Consider the following 17,543-nt stretch of genomic DNA (forward strand, 5'->3'; position numbering starts at 1 on the left):
ATAGTTGGCAATCTTGCATCGTCCAAAAATATATTGCTTTGTTTTATGTTTTACAATTATCTGTCAGACAAGTATGCTTTGGCAATCACTTGATTTCCCTTTTAAGATTCTATCAGCTTGGCTTCTTATTGTGGACCTATATTGGATCATTATCCTATGATCGCAGAATTTAATGTTACAATTGGTGGGAGTTATGCTTCATCTTCTTGGGTGCTGATTTCCTATGTTGTGCTTCATACGATGCTTGGTATTTTTTTTTGCTTCATACAATACTTGGTATTTTTTCAGTGAGGTGCTATATTAAGAGTTAACTTTGACACTTTTGGATAATGTGTGGACCTATATCTAAGGTCATCAAAGATATTGTAACATATTATGTATTTGGTCATTGATTCATTGAGGGTCAGTCCTATATTGTATAACACATTTCCTTTCCTTGGGGAATGTAACTCAAAGCCGACCTGTATCCTGATGCCTGTATATGTGATGTAATTGGGTCTTGTTAGCATTAGAGGCTAGGATAGCAAGTTGAGGCATGAAATATAGGAATTGGTCTATAATTTGGATTGTATTGGCCGTAACCAAGAAGGCCTTACAGCCCGGCATGTATGTGGTTCACTTGATGTAATGCAAAATCTGTTGTTAATAAAAGTGTTTGTTTTCAATTGTATCTTGCTGTATTTCTATTGTGTTGTTATTTGTTGGGGTTTCAGTCATCTCCCTTAAGGATACACCTACTTTGAACTACATCATTTGTGGTCTCTTGTTGGACATTAATAGATGTATCATCTCTTAACTCCATGGTCTCATCCTTAACCAAAGTAGACGCAACACCTCCTATTAATAGTTCTCTATTTCCTAAGGATGCCTTCTTACATGATAATTAGGGTTCATTAAATTCACACCTTCCTTCAATGGAAAATGCAAAAGTCCCACAATCTACACATAAGGCCTTGAATGAGTTTATTGTTTTATTTGTTCAATCTATTGCTCGATCTATTACAACTTCTTCTTCTAACACAAGTCTCGACAAAGAATGGGGCTATCTAGATTTCGACTTGCATGGACCGACTAAATCTAAGATTGATCTTACTCATCCTAACATCTCGACACCCAATAAAGATCCGCATTTTTGCAAAGGAATTAATCCTTTTCTACTCTTGATTCAACATCCAATTTGGAGACACATTATGGGGTAAGTTTTAAAATGCTTTCTAAACTTGGATACAATAATTTAGGGTGTATGGAACAAGGCATTAAGGCTCCTATGGAAGCTACACTACATTTTTCTAAGGAGGCTTTTGGGTTCCAACCTTTTTATTTGTGTACATACTCTCTTCCATTGTCTAATGCATCTAAGACTTTCTTCATATGAATGGTCAAACTTTTCTCCACAAGGGAAAGACTTCTTGCTCAACATCTCTATATATACATGAGTATATCTATCTTGTTAAGGTTTCTCAAAGCCCACATGCTTACTCTTCCTCCTCCAAAACGTAAGTAAATTCATAAACACAATCAAATAAATCATTCTTTTTGAGTGCATCATCAAGTGCTTGGCCATCCCACTAATGAATGTCAAGCCTTGAAGGTAAAGTATAACAACTTACTAAATAGTAAATATGGTGTCATTCATATGACAAGTGACAATGGATTTCACCTAGGTCATGTCCCTTCTAAATAAGACCCTTTGTTTTGATGTTGTTACTAATGTGATATTTGTAGTTCTATATGGGGTCTCATTGTCATTCATGGTGGAACAATCTCACATGCAGCAATTCACTTTCTATGATAATAACATAATAGTGTCCAGTGCAGTTGTCATCACCTATCCACTGGGAGGCATAAAGAATATCTTTTAGTATGTGCTTTCTCATTTGAGGATCCCCTCTCCTTCCTCTTATCCTTAAAATATTAGAACACATGGCAATATTTTAAGGGGGGCATATGGCATACTAAGCTTCAATTCTTGTGGGACCACGCACTCTTTTGATCTATGGATCACTTCATATAGTATGGTATGCTAGTTGTATCACCTAGTATAGCATGGTTTGTTCTTTGTGATTGTTCTAGTGACATATATGCATCACCGAACATAGCAGAAAGTGTTGGCTAGTGGAATCAATGTTGTATACATGAACCACTCAACATAAGACAACTTGTTGGCTAGTGACATTCATGTGGCTTAGAATCTTCATGGACCCATAACATAGCACAACTTGCTAGTTTGTGGACCATAGAACCTCATATAAATAGTCTATGTTCCTGTCTCTTTCTAGAAGTTCACTTGTGTGTTAGCAAAAGAATTTTGAGGATGAAATTTTGTGCCTGACACGACCTTTACATTGAGGTCTCTTCACCAAGTTGACTCGAAAACTTTTGCTTCCCTTAGTAGTTACATACTTCTCAAACTATGTAAATCTTACTTTGTTCTTGTGTGAGATGATAGCATCCTAAGCTTAAGGCTTGTCCATCCGTCAACTTAATGTCATTTATCCCTAGTGTGCCTTGCTCTTGAATGTGGTGTCGTAAATCGTATACCTTTACATTTTCACACTCTGTTCTAAGACTAATTTTTAAATGAATTTATTCTCTATACTATCCTACATTTTCATCATTAATGTTGCAAATTAATCACAATCAAATGCCAAATTAGGACCAATTCTTATATCACAAACCTTGACACTCGTGTACCCTTTTATATCACCTAGTATTTATTGGGGAGGTGGAAACATTGATAAGTAGGAGATTTAACTTAGAAGGTGGAAACACTAACAGGGGATTTGACTTAGGCAAGCCTATATGCAGCATGATCCTTTTAACTTGCTTTTTGTGTGTAGGTTCAAATCTAACGACAAAAGTGGTACATGAGCATAGTGCAGATTGTTACATGTTACAAAAAAATTGAAAAAGCAAAATACCCTAGAATATTTTACTAGGCACCCTTGTCTTGTTATTTGGAGTCGAATTTCTACAAGACAGCATTGTATAAACCTCCTAACTGCATTCCTACTGACGATCTTTAGTTTCAAATACCTTCAAACTCGGATGTCCAGCATATTTCGAACAAGATTTCAGATCAGGGTTCCTCTATGTACCTCATTTCCAAATTTGTACCTTTATTCTACATTTTTGTTTTGTTTTATATTTTATCAATCTTTCTTAATTTAGCCTTCTTGAGTCTGGTTCATCATACACACAACCAATCACTTCTAATCACACGCAAATAATAAAAGTGGGAGTCGAGGGCAACATAGCCACTCTTCCTTATGGACAACAAGCCAAGTCCACTCCCACCTCTTATGTTCAATGGGAAAAAGATTAAAAAGATCCTAAGTTAATACAAATGTTACTCTAGGATCACTTCTCCTCTATTCCATATAAGAGCATTGATTATCAGTTCACCTGTTTGAAAGAAGCCACGAAGGAGGTTGGGTCTTCCAATGTTGTGCAATTGTGATAGATTCAACTCATATTTTAAGTTAGCTAGTTTTATGGTTGAACAAACTTACAAATATGTATTTGAACTCCATTTTGTGTAAATGCATTGAAGGACACTTGCAAAATAAATTCGATGAAGAGAGTAGTGTGCAAAGCTAGAGGCATACAAAGGTTTGTATCTAATCACACTTCACTTGCATTATTTTTTAACATAGAAAGAATTCCTCGTACCAACCGAGACTAAATATGCTAGATATTTTATTTTGCTAGGTAAGATGTTTGAGGTGGAAAATGCTCTATGAAATATCCCAAATGAATATTTGCTCTGCTGCTACTATTGGTTTAATTATATAAATTATATTTTCTTGTAGATTTTTCTTTGATCTTATAGAGCTAGACAGAAGTTGCAGAAGAAGGTTGTTTCTTTTTGTATTTTTCAAAATATAGGTATTACAATGAATAAATAACAGTAACTGATAAAATAGAAGTGATAGAAATCATATACAACAATACATACTATTCTAGAAATTATTCTAAAACTGTACCAGCAAAGTCTGATTTATTTCAGAATAGCACCAATACAGATGTACTTCAAACAAGGTTGACGTCAGCTGAAGATGGGAACCAACTACAGCCAAACAAGTTCAAATGATAGAGCCCAAGCTGCTGCAATAAAACAACTTCATTCTGCTGGAAATAAACACTCCAGAATTCCTCCTGCGAGTTGCTATAAGGAACCTTCAAATCTGATCTTGTTGAGGGCTACGTCCCAACAAATCTGCTTTCAACACTAGGGTTTGCGTCCTAAGTGAGGAATGCTCTTCCAGAGCAATGGCATCAAAAATAGATTGACAAAATGATAAAGATACTCATCTTTAGGTTGCCTTCTCCTTATATCCCCTTTCCAAGGCAATTCGAACCCTAAAAGAACCCTAAAGTGGATTTCATTTGAACTTTATAATATAACATTATTTTCCCAATAAAGGCGTCCAAATAGAAGGAAATCATTACTTCATCAATGACAAATAGCTTCGAGCATCAAATAAATCCCAACAAGTGATAATCAACTACTAGAGACTGAGCTCTTTCCAATGAGCTATCACACATAGGCAAGTTGATCCAAATGGAGCCAGAAAACTCCTTATTACTCCAAAATGGCTAAACACTTAGCCTTATTTAAATTATTAAAATGCTAACTTAGGAGAATATTTAAATATTTTAAAATATTTTCCAAGTAGCCAAGGAACAGCCTAAACACCTCTAAAACATGAAACTGAGTTTGTCACCTGCCTATGACTTATGTCGGACAACCTAGGCCAACTAGTAGTCACACCTCAAATCTAGGGATACTGCTAAAAAATAGGGAACACACTCAAATCTCCTGAAATTGAGACCAGGGGGTGATCTCATAGAACCTCAACTCTAGAAACGTCACCACCTCCTAAAAGGTAGGAATCTCCTCCTACAATCAAGGAATTGCCTCCTAAAATCAAAGAATTGCTCTCAACTAATCTACTACTTCATGTAATACCAAATCCAGAGGCTGAAAACCCTAAATAAGTCCCTAATCACCACTACTAGCCTACGAGACGGCTAACTCTCATGTCACTGCTAGATAGAGCTAAAGAGGGGACATGACAAATCCTCCTCTCTCAGAGATGCTTGCCCACAAGCAACTGCAAAGTTGGATGTTGTAAAATAGTCTCGCCCTCCTAAGTGGTGTCCTCTATAGGGAGACCTCTCCAGCGAATCAAATACTCTTGAATCACCCTACTTCTCAGTTGGCGTTCCCTCTACTCCAAGATCTAGAAATGGTATAATATGTTGCCCCAGTGCCTTTTTCAAACACGACACGTGGAAGTTATTATGAATCCTACTGCTAGATGGTAACTCAATCTCCTACGCAACCTCTCCAACACGCCTGATAATCCTATATGGTCCATAAAAACAAGGTTTGAGCTTCTCAGCTCCACCCCTTCTAAGGGTGCTCTGTCGGTAAGGCTGCAATCGTAGGTACACCATATCCCCCACTTCAAATATCCTCTCAATCTTGTGTTAATCAACATAGACCTTTTGTTGATTCTATGCCTGTTGAAGATTTTCTCTAAGAAATCTCATGATGTCCTAGTTCTCCTGTACCCAATCTTGTGCCAATGGAACCCTGTTGTCACTAATCACCAAATCAACAAAAGATAGAGCATCATAACTATAGAGGGCTCTAAATGGAGTCATAGCAATCGACATATGATATGTAGCATTATAACAATACTTGCCCAAGTGCAACCAATGCACCCATGTCCTCTATTGTGCTACTCTAATATAAACATCAAGATCTTCTAAGTGTAGCATCTCATCATGAATCCACTGGAGGAATGTATTATACATGTTGATTCCTATATTCTAAACCAATTTCAAAAAAATGCAACATATTTATATTGCACTTGTCTGAATAGATGTGTGAATCCATATTGCCAATGCCTCTTTGTGAGGTCTCTACTAACAATCCTTGAACCTGATGCCATCTGGGGAAATTGACAAAATAACCTGCTCAACCACAGCATGCGACCCTCTATATATCTCAAACATACAACTAGTTGTTCCATTCTGACAAAAATGCCCAAACAATCCAAACCATGAAGCAATATATGGAAGTCTGTGTAAAGTGATGTATCTCGCGAATCAATACACGAGTCCCACATAACAAAGCACATGTTGTACTGTGTGTGATGTAGAACTTCATATTATCACCATCACTATCAAGTAACCCTCTGTGTATGCAGGACACCATAACTATGGGTGAGTAATATCTTGCATGCTCAAAAACTATCAACAATGGCCACCCTATCTCACTGTCATAACTCTGACCAGCAAGACAAGTGATATCAAACAAACTATCAAACCAATTCCAATCAACAACAAACACTCCCCACTCCATCGCTAACCTATAAGGGCACCTCCCAACACTCCCATACTATTGAAAACCTAATGTAGACAGTGAAAAACTTGGATAAGTCATAAGATCCCCACTTGGATAGTCACTAATCCTCAATGGATTGAAGAGTACAAAGTCACCAATCAGCAAGGTTATTTCTACCCCGTCAAGGAAACCATGAGGCCACCTCTTAACAAAAGTATGTGTCATCCATGCCCATAAGGGACAACTCTTGAGTGGCTGGCCCACCAAGTGTATGCTCAACTTCACAATCATACTCCAAGATTGAGCTCATCATATCATTTGTGTCATCAAGATCAAGAGCCTCCTCATCATCCAATTCAAAGAGTGGGTTATCTAAAATCAAATCAGCACTCATCTCGAAAAAGGGGTTATCGACAATGGTTGAATGTATGTCATCCACTTCTTCAAGACTATAGGCAGCAAACTCATGAGAATGGGAAGTAAAATTGTTGCTATCCAAACTTAGAATTTTGGAATCCTCCTCTATACCTTCTTTGGAATCATCTTGTATGTCCTCAATTTTAATGGAACTACTGGTGTCATTGGATAATGTATCATCAAGTGGTTCCTCTTCCTCATTCACCTCATGAATATGCTGGCTATCTAAACGGGTTGTTGCAAGAGGCAGGTTTTCTGATTGAGCTGAAGTAGAATGTGGTAGACTCAGCTCCACACAATGTTCCTCCCACTGATTTTCTGATTTTGTAGGTAAAGCATGGATTAAATTCAACTCCCTACTCAGTTCCTCAATCTGATTTTGCGCCATGAGGAGAGCTACTTGAGAATTTCCCAAAGTTTCTCTAACCTTTAAAAATTCTGAAATAAGCTGATCAATCTCCTCTTCTTTCCCCCTCAAAGCAATAGAGTAAATAACACCAAGGTCAAGAAGATGATCTCTATCTAAAAGGAGGTTTGAGTAATTATTCTTCATTGCCTCCATGGTTGTCTTAAGCACATGCAAATCAGAGATTAATAAAGCCTCTTCTTTACATTTATCTCTTCCCTCAAGTTGGATCTTCCAAATGTAGCTCTCTACTAACTTGTGGGAACTGTCAAAATGTGACAAGGCTGCAATGACCTTTTCTTCACCAACCTTCAGTTGGCTCTCCAAAATAAGCTTATGGAGATGTGTAAATCCATAAGCAAAGGGGACTGCCATTGAAGAGCAGGGCTCTCTTCAATATCCTCTTTTGATACCCCAACAAGATCTTCATCTAGTAATTCCTCTTGCCAGTTATTGTTGGTTTGTGTTTCCTTTGTTAACTTATCTTCTCTCCCAATACTTTCTTTTCTATCCTGTGATTCTTCTTTCCTTCCTTGCTGCTGATATGAAATTTTGGATACCAAATCATCCTTGGCATCTAGTATACCCATAAATTGTGTGAATGCAAGCATGTTTTGTATCTCCTTAGGAAGAGAACGATACTAATGGTAGCTTCTCATTATTGCATCATTGAAAGCCTTAGCAGGAGGCCTCTTACTTGTACCTGTTGATGGAGATGAAACCTTAGAGCACCCATTTCTCATTCTAATCATGGTATTGACTAGCAACTAACCCAACAAGCTGGCAGGAACTTGGCTCTGACACCACTAAAATATCCCAAATGGATATTTGCTCTGATACTACTATTTGTTTAATTATATAAATTATATTTTCTTACAGATTTTTCTTTGATCTTATAGAGCTAGATAGAAGTTGCAGAAGAAAGTTGTTTCTATTTGTATTTTTCAGAATATAGGTATTAAAATGAATAAATAACAGTAACTAATAAAATAGAAGTGATAGAAATCATATGCAGCAATACATACTATTCTGGAAATGATTCTAAAACCGTACCAGCAAAGTCTGATTTATTTCAAAATAGTACCAATACAGATGTACTTCAAACAAGGTCGACGTTAGCTGAAGATGGGAAACAACTACAGCCAAACCAGTTCAAATGATAGAGCCCAAGCTGCTGTAATAAAACAATTCCATTCTGCTGCAAATAAACACTCCAGAATTCCTCCTGCGAGCTACTATAAGGAAAAGCCAAGCTGAACCAAAGTGGTCACCTTCCCAATTAATCCACTACTTGCACAATGTGACTGCAACACTAGAAATTGTTCCTCTATTGTGATCAAACTGTATGCATAAGAACCTTCAAATCTGATCTTGTTGAGGGCTATGTCCCAACAAATTTGATCTCAACACTAGGGTTTGCGTCCTAAGTGAGGAATGCTCTTCTAGAGCAATGGCGTCCAAAATAGGTTGACAAAATGATAAAGATACTCATCTTTAGGTTGCCTTCTCCTTATATCCCTTCTCCAATGCAATTTGAACCCTAAAGTAAATTTCATTCAAACTTTATAGTATAACATTATTTTCCCAATAAAGGCGTCCAAATAGAAAGAAATCATTACTTTATTAATGACAAATAGCTCCAAGCATCAAATAAATCTCAGCAAGTGATAATCAAATACTAGAGACTGAGCTCTTTCCAACGAACTATCACACATAGGCAAATCGATCCAAATGAAGCCAGAAAACTCCTTATTACTCCAAAATGGCTAAACACTTAGCTTTATTTAAATTATTAAAATGCTAACTTAGGAGAATATTTAAATATATTAAAATATTTCGAAAGTAGCCAAGGAACAACCCAAACACCTATAAAACTTGAAATTGAGTTTGTCACCTACTTGTGACTTATGCTGGACAACCTGCGCCAACTGGCAGTCACACCCTCAACTCTATGGATACTCCTAAAAAATAGGGAGCACACCCAAATCTCCTGAAATTGAGACCAAGGGGTGATCTTATAGAACCTCAACTCTGGAAACATCACCACCTCCTAAAAGGTAGGAATCTACTCCTACAATCAATGAACTGTCTCCTAAAATCAAGGAATTGCTCTCAATTGATATACTACTTCATGTAATACCAACTCCGGACGCTGAAAACCCTGAACAAGTCCCTGATCACCACTACCAACCTACGAGACTCCATAATAGGCTAACTCCCATGTCACTACTAGACAAAGCTAATAAGGGGACATGACACTCTACAATTCATGGTGTTATGTGGAAAGAAGAAAAGTGGTCTCAATCAAGGACAAAAAAAGGGAAGAAAATGACAAAAGGTTGCTTAATAATACTTGGTAGTTTAATATCAAGGAAAATAATTTAAAAATAATATGTTTCTACTTTGTTTACTATGTTAATCATAATGCATGATAATTTTTAAATGTTGCTTGCAAACAAATTTGTTCTATCATATCACTTGTATTGTGGGTAAATAGGTATGTAGATACCAGCCCACCTAGCCTTGTAGAGATTTATGACACTTTTGATAGCATGCTTAATAAGCAATTTGTACAAGGATTCTAGATTAAATTCGACAAGGACCATTATTAGGCTTATTGTCAAAAAGAGATGGAATACTATTAACACTCCTCTTCATACAATTTGCTTTCATCGTAATACCAAGTGATACAACCTAGAGATGGCTGAATTCTTCCTTCTAAAGAGAACGATGTCATGAGGGCTTTATGAGGGACCTCCATAAGATGTATAACAATGGAAAGTTGAGATGAATACCTTCAATTTTCTGATCTATAGGTCCTACATCAACAAACTAGAGGCTAGGATGCATGAAAGTTGCAACCACCATTGTACAAAATGACTCCACTCGATGGTGGAAATTTCATGGCAAGGACGCACTAGAGTTAAAACAACTTGCTATTTGTCTACTCACACAATTTGTTAGTTCCTCTACAACAAAATTTGAATTGATACCTATGGATTAATACACTGAATCAAGACAAACAAGCTTATCTCTAAGAAAGCAAAAAAGGTACTTGCATTTCATAGTGTCTTAAGAATTCAAGAGTAGTAGACTATTGAGTATCAAAACTTGAATAACACATTGGGAAAATGATGCCAAAAATTCTAGGTGAATTGACAAAGAGAATTTGCAATTGAGATTGATCAAAATTTCATTGGACAAATCACAACTTCATCCAAACAGTGACATAGATAGCTCGTTTGATATTGATAGCCCAAATGAGACATAGTTGTAGTATGAAGTTTGAGACTAAGTTCAGCTTTAGTTTTATTTTCTAAACTTTAAATTTTGAAAATTTGAAAAATCAAATACTATTAAGATATATTGTTATTAAATTGTTGTTGTCTGTTGCCCCACTTTTCATCCTGTACCCATTTTGCAAAGTGGAAAATGAGCTTGTGTCTTAGTTTACTCTGGTTAGGTCAAAGTCCGATTCTTTCCCCTCAACTGAAAAGTTTCTCCATCGGATTTTCATCTTTCCTCTTCCCCTGCATTACATAACCGGGTGGGTTCTCCTTGTTGTCGTGTGTTTTATTGGTAGTCTAAGATCTTATTCGATGGAGATTCTTGGGTCATATAATGTTTTTCACAAAGTCATCTCCGAGGATGAACTTGCCCATGGCTCATTATAGTTTGCACATAAGGAAAATGAAGTTTGTGGAAAACCCAGCATTGCCTTCTCCACAGTGGGTTTTCGACCTACGAAGGTGATTTTCCACAGAGGTCAATGAAGGAGGTTTACAAGCGAAAGCAAGGAAGAAATGAGTTGTTTTATGGATAGATCGTCCTTACATTGCAGTATTCTACCTTGGGAGTCACTCAGAATTCATCATAATGATCAAAATGGCATCTAGCGGAAAACCCTGAAGTAACTTCTCCACGGCAGGTTTTCGACCCAAGAAGTCAATTTTCCAACAAAGACATTTGTGAGAGAGAAAAGGAAGTGGGTTCCTTTTTCACTTTCGCAATCCTCTTTAGATTTTCCGAAGCGTAGAAGCACGCTTACTTAAAAAATAAAGTGAAAATAAAAACAAAGGTGGGAAAACAAAAGTTGCCTTCTCCTCAGCGGGTTTTTGACCCTGGAAAGCAATTCTCTGCATCTATTGAAAAATCACTTCTGCAAGCCTGTTGGGCCCATAGATCGATTGCAGAATACTTAAAAGGTAATGGAAGCAAGTTAGTCACATTTGGGAAGGTATCTTAAGCGAAATCTGGCTGAGCAGATTTTTCCCTACGGAATACTCCATTCTCAGTTTTCCGAAACTTGATGAAAAATAGGAAAGTAAGTCTGTAATAAAGGAAAGTTACCATTGGGCCAACGGGAACAATGAAAAGACATGGAAAATTTTGTTAGAAACCCCCGCATTTACTAATCCAACGGATTTATCCTTTAATTCACTCATGTGACGCGGATCTTGAAGATTAACAGGTGGATTGGGATTTCTATATAGAGATGAACATAACGGATTTTCAAACTACCGCTTTCTTATTTGAACTGTTATGTTGTTGAATTAAATAGTGATTTCAGAATTCTCACAGTTGCAAAGCTCTACTCTCTATGCTATTTTCAGTTTTAAGATTTTCAATTCATCTCTATCTCCAATAAGATGGCAACAAGATTCGCCGGATTCGATGGATTGAATGGGATTAAGTCAACATTGCAGAATGTTACGGACACCTCACTCCGTTTCTTTGACATGCAAGATTTCCAAAGGAGGTTGAGGATGGAGCCAATCCACCCAATAACAGAGAAACTCCGAGGTAGCGGACTAGTAGAAGCAGCCAGGTTCCCAGTGGCAGTTCAAGCTCCCGAGTTGATCGTTGAATGTATTAACCATTACAATCCAGAAACTAAACAAATTTTGTTGCCGGATCATACAGTTTTGATCTCAATTGACCGGCAATTTGTAGTCAATTGCCTCTAGATTCCAGAGCGAGAAGAATTCTCTGAATTGACCATAAGAGGAGCCATGTCTGAGTTCTCCTCGAAGAAGATGGTATGGCAAAAGGAAATTATGAGGTACTGGTTCCAAAAACCACGGGGAGCTAAGAGTAAGGTTCCTAAGACCCTTTTCGGCACCGATCTCAAGCCCAAGATCGTGGACATTTTGGTTCTTTTGCATCAATTGAAAGGTGAGGTAAAAGCACTCAATTTTGTAGAACAGTATTTCTTTTTAGTGCAAATCATCTGTTTAGACACACATTATGTTGATTGGGCGTATGAGGTAAGTGAGTATCTATCCAGACCTCTTAGTGTTGCAAAGTTTTACAATACCTTCTACATGTCTTCTTTCCTGATTTATATGTTGGCTTCTCTTCAATTGTGGCTGGGTCTTCCCAAAATAGAGAATTTCCCTAATGATGTGAAAAGTTATGAATTTTATCCATGCTTGCAACTATAGAATAGTTATGCAGAATACGTCAAAGTTAACGATTCGTTTACAATGAGGATTTGCAAGGAACTCCAAGGATGCCCGGAGAGGAGGTTCAGCCCAAAAGCGATGGTGGCTATTAGTCAATTTGGTAGCTACTTTATTCAATTCTCATCCTTTTCATATTTGCGTCTTCCAGCTTTCGACGAATTTCCTCTGAAGCTACCCAGATACCCAAGTGACATGATTGTGCTAATTGAAATTGTGAGACAAGCTATCGAGGTGAATGTGTTGAGTGCCAGTTTAAGGAAGAAGGGCAATGAATTCCCCATGAAGGTTGGGGCTTACAATTGTGATTCTCGGTCTGATGCCAAAAACATGCTCAAGGCATTCAAGAACAAGTACAAATTAGAAGAATATGAGGTTGTGAGGCCCATGTTCGACCCAAATGGATATGCGAGAGAGGTGCTTCAAATTGGGAGTGTGATCAAGCATGTCACCACTCTAGAGGATTATTGGGCAGATTGCAAGGATGAGTTGGAGAGCTGAGATCGTGCTTTCACTAGGCTCATGGTGGAACAAATAAGGACATATGGTGTTGATCTCAATGTCAAAGGATTGGAGGATGATGGTTAGAATATGTATAGCAATACATATTTGACCAAATTAAGAGGGATCCCTATCAGTTCCGAGCCATACGTGGATGTGGAGGAGAATCTTGATATCATGGTGGCTAGGATCATCAAAAGAACCAGGAAATGGGTTGAGTGGACAACAAGGAAGAGTCAAAGCAAGGGTGCAGCCACTCAAGCTTCTCCGGCAACTGCAACGCCTACTTCATCTTAGAGTGCTACAATAGGTGTGACCATAGCTTCCACCCAAGGACCAGCTCAACCTACAAGCGGAGGTGATCAACCTCTAGACAAGAATGTCCCTATATCCCAGACTTATCATGATGGTTCCTTATCAGTCATAGGGACCCAGACTAGTACTAAAGAGAAGAAAGTGGAGGAACCAAAGAACAATGCTTCTACTCTGGTACCTTCCCCACATACTACTCCAGTTACTTCTCCTCACACTACCCCTATTCCTTCTCCGCATACCACCCCAATTCCATCTCCTCATCATAGCCTCGTACCATCAGCAAGTGCTTCACTTTTAAAGCCAAGTGGTTCCCCTATACAGATAGTAGACCTAGGGGATGGAAAAAGTAGCAACAACAAGTCCACCGAGTCAAATGAAGAGACGAAGAAGATTTCAGAAACGGAGAAGGGCCAGACTTCTTCCAAACTCATCTCAAAGGATTCAAAGAATCCTTTCTCTTCAACTACTGTAACCATGACTCCAGTGAAGAAGAAAATGTTTAGCATCAAATCACTCAGAACAACTTCCAAAGTGATAGGAACTGATTCTTGGTTAGAAGATACTTTGGAAAGGAAAAGAAAGAGAAAAGATGAAAGTGTTTTTGCAAAAGACACTGTATCTCTCACAGTTCATTCTGGGACTGCATTGACAAAGCTCAAAAAGCAAAAGACTTTGTCAATACTTGGGCAAGATCTAGAAACGGGGCACTTGACAATGGAAATAGCCAAGCCAAACAAGGGAGGGAGAATTGAGGATATGACACCTGATGATTTTACTCTACATTCAATCGATCTTGGAGAAGCCAGACATGATACAAAAGTTGGCTTGTGGAGATCAAGTAATGAAGTGATAGAAGGACAATTGGAAAGTCTCAAATTGTCAAAGATCAAGATGAAAGCCGAAATACAAGAATTGAACAAATTTATCAAGCAGCTAGTCACTCCACTAGCAACTATTTCTGGTATGTCTGTAACTCAGACTCCTAGTGCAGCTGAAGTGCAAGCCCTCATTTCCCAGCTCCAGGAAGATAGGCATTATGGCCAAATTGGTAGGGAATGGATTGAGAGACTTAAATCAGAAGGAGTTTTGCTCATAGACCAAATTGGAAATGCTATCCTCAAATTAGAGACAGAAAAGGATAATATATTGTCCAATAGTAATACTCTGGCCAGAGAAAGAGTCAGATGTGATGACTGCATCTCCCTTTTAGAGATGATCATCCAAATGAAAGCAAAGGAAGCAGTTGAAGCAAAGATTCTGAAGAAAGGGAATGAAACTTTGTTCGAATGGCTCCAAAGTATGCAATTCAAGCTAGAAATGATCTAGGTGGCTAAGAAGCGACTCAAGGAAACAAAGAGTAAAGTAAAGAAGACTCAAGATAGGGAATTTGAGCTTATAAGGGGGCTACACACTGATTCTCAAACCAGTGGTCAAGGAAAGGATCTCATTGGAGTGGAAGTAATGAAAAGTAACTTCTCTACTTTTTTGGATAATCTGTCCCCAGTGGCTTCCAGTAGTCAAAGCAGAGTCGCAGAACTCCAGAAGCTCAGTGGTTGTGTACATGTGGCCGCGGAGGAGTTGTCAAAGCAGTTGAGTGCTATAAAAGAACTGGCAAGGGAACATTCAAAATGGCTCTTGAGATTCACTAATATACACGTGTCTAACCACGAAGAACTAATCCCAATAATGGTTGCTGCTAGAACGTATAGAGCTAAAACTGAAAAGGGGAAGAAGTCCAAATGATTCATATTATGCCCCCTTTTTTGTTTTCTTTTGTAATACGACAAACTGGCACCTTGTCATTTGTCATCCTCAGAAGATGAACCGATTAAACTTCCATTGTAACGGTCATCTCAAAAACTCTATATATATATGAATTGAAAAGATTAATGAAAGGTCGGCAAAATTTTTGGTGTGAAGTACTTTTTGTTGCAGAGACAATTGAATGGTATTTTATATCAATCATTTTTTGTTCCAATGAATGATATAGTTAGTTTACGTTTTCTCTTTCGCTTGAATTGAAACTAGGGAGAAACAGAGTTTTACCTCCCCTGTTTTGAGGCAACAAATGAGCATAATAGGTGTTGTTATTGTTCATTTAGAAAGAAATCTTTTCAATGTTTTCAATTTATTAATCACAGTTCAGATTCGAGTTCGCTAGTTTAGTATTCATTATTGTTCAGACAAGTTTTATGAATTCATAAGAGGTGTGAGTGCATAAAACCATTTTGGTGTAGAGAAACTTCTATTTGCCTAAGTTAGATTCTATTTAGGTCTAGCTTGGTTATACCTCTATTGTTCTCAGGTTAAGAACATACCCCAAGTAGTTTAGGAAGAAAACAGAATTCATTGCAAATCTATCTTAGGGAGCTGTACCTACCAATTCAAAGGAAAGCTAAGACATCCATAAGTAAGCTTTCCAACTGTTTGTGATCAAATATTGTTCTGAATTGGGCATTAAAGAGTAATAATCTGAAAGAACAAATCTGTTTACCAACATTGTCCAACTAAAATACACTAACATACTATTGTCGTGATTGAATTTTCAATTTTTCTATTAATATTTCTTGTCTATTGTTGTCCCTGACACCTACTTTACCATTATCATGATGAAATAAAATTTCCTTGCTATTCACTTAATAACAAGTTACACTCCTTAGATGTAGAGCCATGGCTGAACCTAATGAGAACCCACAAGACCGTTTAAAAAAAGATTGAAGGATATTAAGAAAAGAAAAAGAAAAAACAATAGTAAAAATCCATGGGAACACAAAAAGATCAAACACTCCCCAAAAGAATAAATAATTACGACTCACATGAATTGGCAATGTAATAATTTCCACACATCCTACCAATATTTGGAATAGTTTCACTGAAGGGGAAACAGTCTCTAGAAAAGTTACAAAAATATTATACAGTGGTATCTAGATGAATGATATGATGTCCGCTATAAAAATCGAAAATATTCAATTGTAAAAATCTAGATGATTGGTGAATAGGCATTCAATTGAAGAGTGCAGAACTACCTGTGATCCGAGGAAGGTGAGAGGCCTGACGTGGCCGGGAACCACGCATTCTCGCCCGGCCGATTCCAAAAAAGCTCCTGCCGCCAATCCATGTCCTATCGGATCCGGATGCTGACATGTATACACTATCACTCATTGAACGGAACGGAACGGAAAAGAAAAGACTCACTGGTGATACATACCTTCATGACGCTGAGCCCATAATTCAAATTGCTTGTTTGCCCGGCAGAGAGGGTGAGGAGTGGCAGCTGCGACACCGTTGGAAAGGGCTTCCAAACAGGAGGAGGAGGAGGAAGATAATCCTTTTTTCCTCTCCCTCTCCCTCTCCCTCTTCCTTTTCTTCCCGACACCATCTCTCTGCTGCAATTCTATCTATTTTTTCTTCGCCTCCTCCTGCAGCTTTATCGCTCAAATGGTTTCGAATTGGACTCAACGAACCACTCACGCCCACTCTTTATCTACCCTCCCAACCCTTTGCTTAGCTTTCCACTTATTCAATTATTCAAATATAAATAAATGTTAGTAATGTTTTTTCTTAAATTTATAATTAAAAAAATAATTAATATTGATTGAATTAGGCAAGAGCTTAAAGTTGAATTGAAAGTCTTTTATGTGTGAAGTATTGAGTTGAGCCTACTTAACACATAATAATAATTAATCACAATAAATAATAATAAATGATTAGGCTTGATTCATTATCTATTAATAAAAATTACTATAATATTTATATTTTCTTAATATTTTAAAGTTGATTAATAGTTCTATAAAATTTTTTTTTTTTTTTTCTAATAATTGAGAATTGAAAAAAGGTGATATTTGTCTACTTTCTCTATTATTTCTCATGAAGTTCTAAGAGTCTCAAGATGAGTGCTAGTAAAAACTAGTGATCGCACCTAAGACTGCATAAAAACATCGAAGAATATTATATTTAATTTAAATTATTAGTATTTAGTAATATACTATTTTTTTCATCAATGTGATTATAGTGTTTGTAGAGAGGGTGATTTGAAAATTTTCAAGCTTTTAACATTTAATTATTTTGCAATTTGAAACTTTTT

General features: G+C 37.3%; 1 protein-coding gene across 1 annotated transcript in view; it reads right to left on the minus strand.

Annotated features, from left to right (window-relative positions):
• The window catches only part of LOC149538801 (uncharacterized), a 92,227-nt gene extending 75,311 nt beyond the window's left edge, over nt 1–16,916 (minus strand). Inside the window, exons 1-2 of the mRNA XM_089800115.1 lie at nt 16,668–16,916; nt 16,486–16,596 (exon numbers count right to left, since the gene is read on the minus strand). Coding sequence (XP_089656241.1) covers nt 16,486–16,596; nt 16,668–16,838 — 282 coding nt within the window. The 5' untranslated portion in view covers nt 16,839–16,916. The remainder of the gene's footprint in view (nt 1–16,485; nt 16,597–16,667) is intronic.
• Nucleotides 16,917–17,543: the final 627 nt, after the last annotated feature.

The sequence above is a fragment of the Cupressus sempervirens genome, chromosome 9 (assembly GCF_028749045.1).
Source record: "Cupressus sempervirens isolate cs-2001-9-10 chromosome 9, ASM2874904v1, whole genome shotgun sequence".
In the NCBI taxonomy this organism is placed as follows: domain Eukaryota; kingdom Viridiplantae; phylum Streptophyta; class Pinopsida; order Cupressales; family Cupressaceae; genus Cupressus; species Cupressus sempervirens.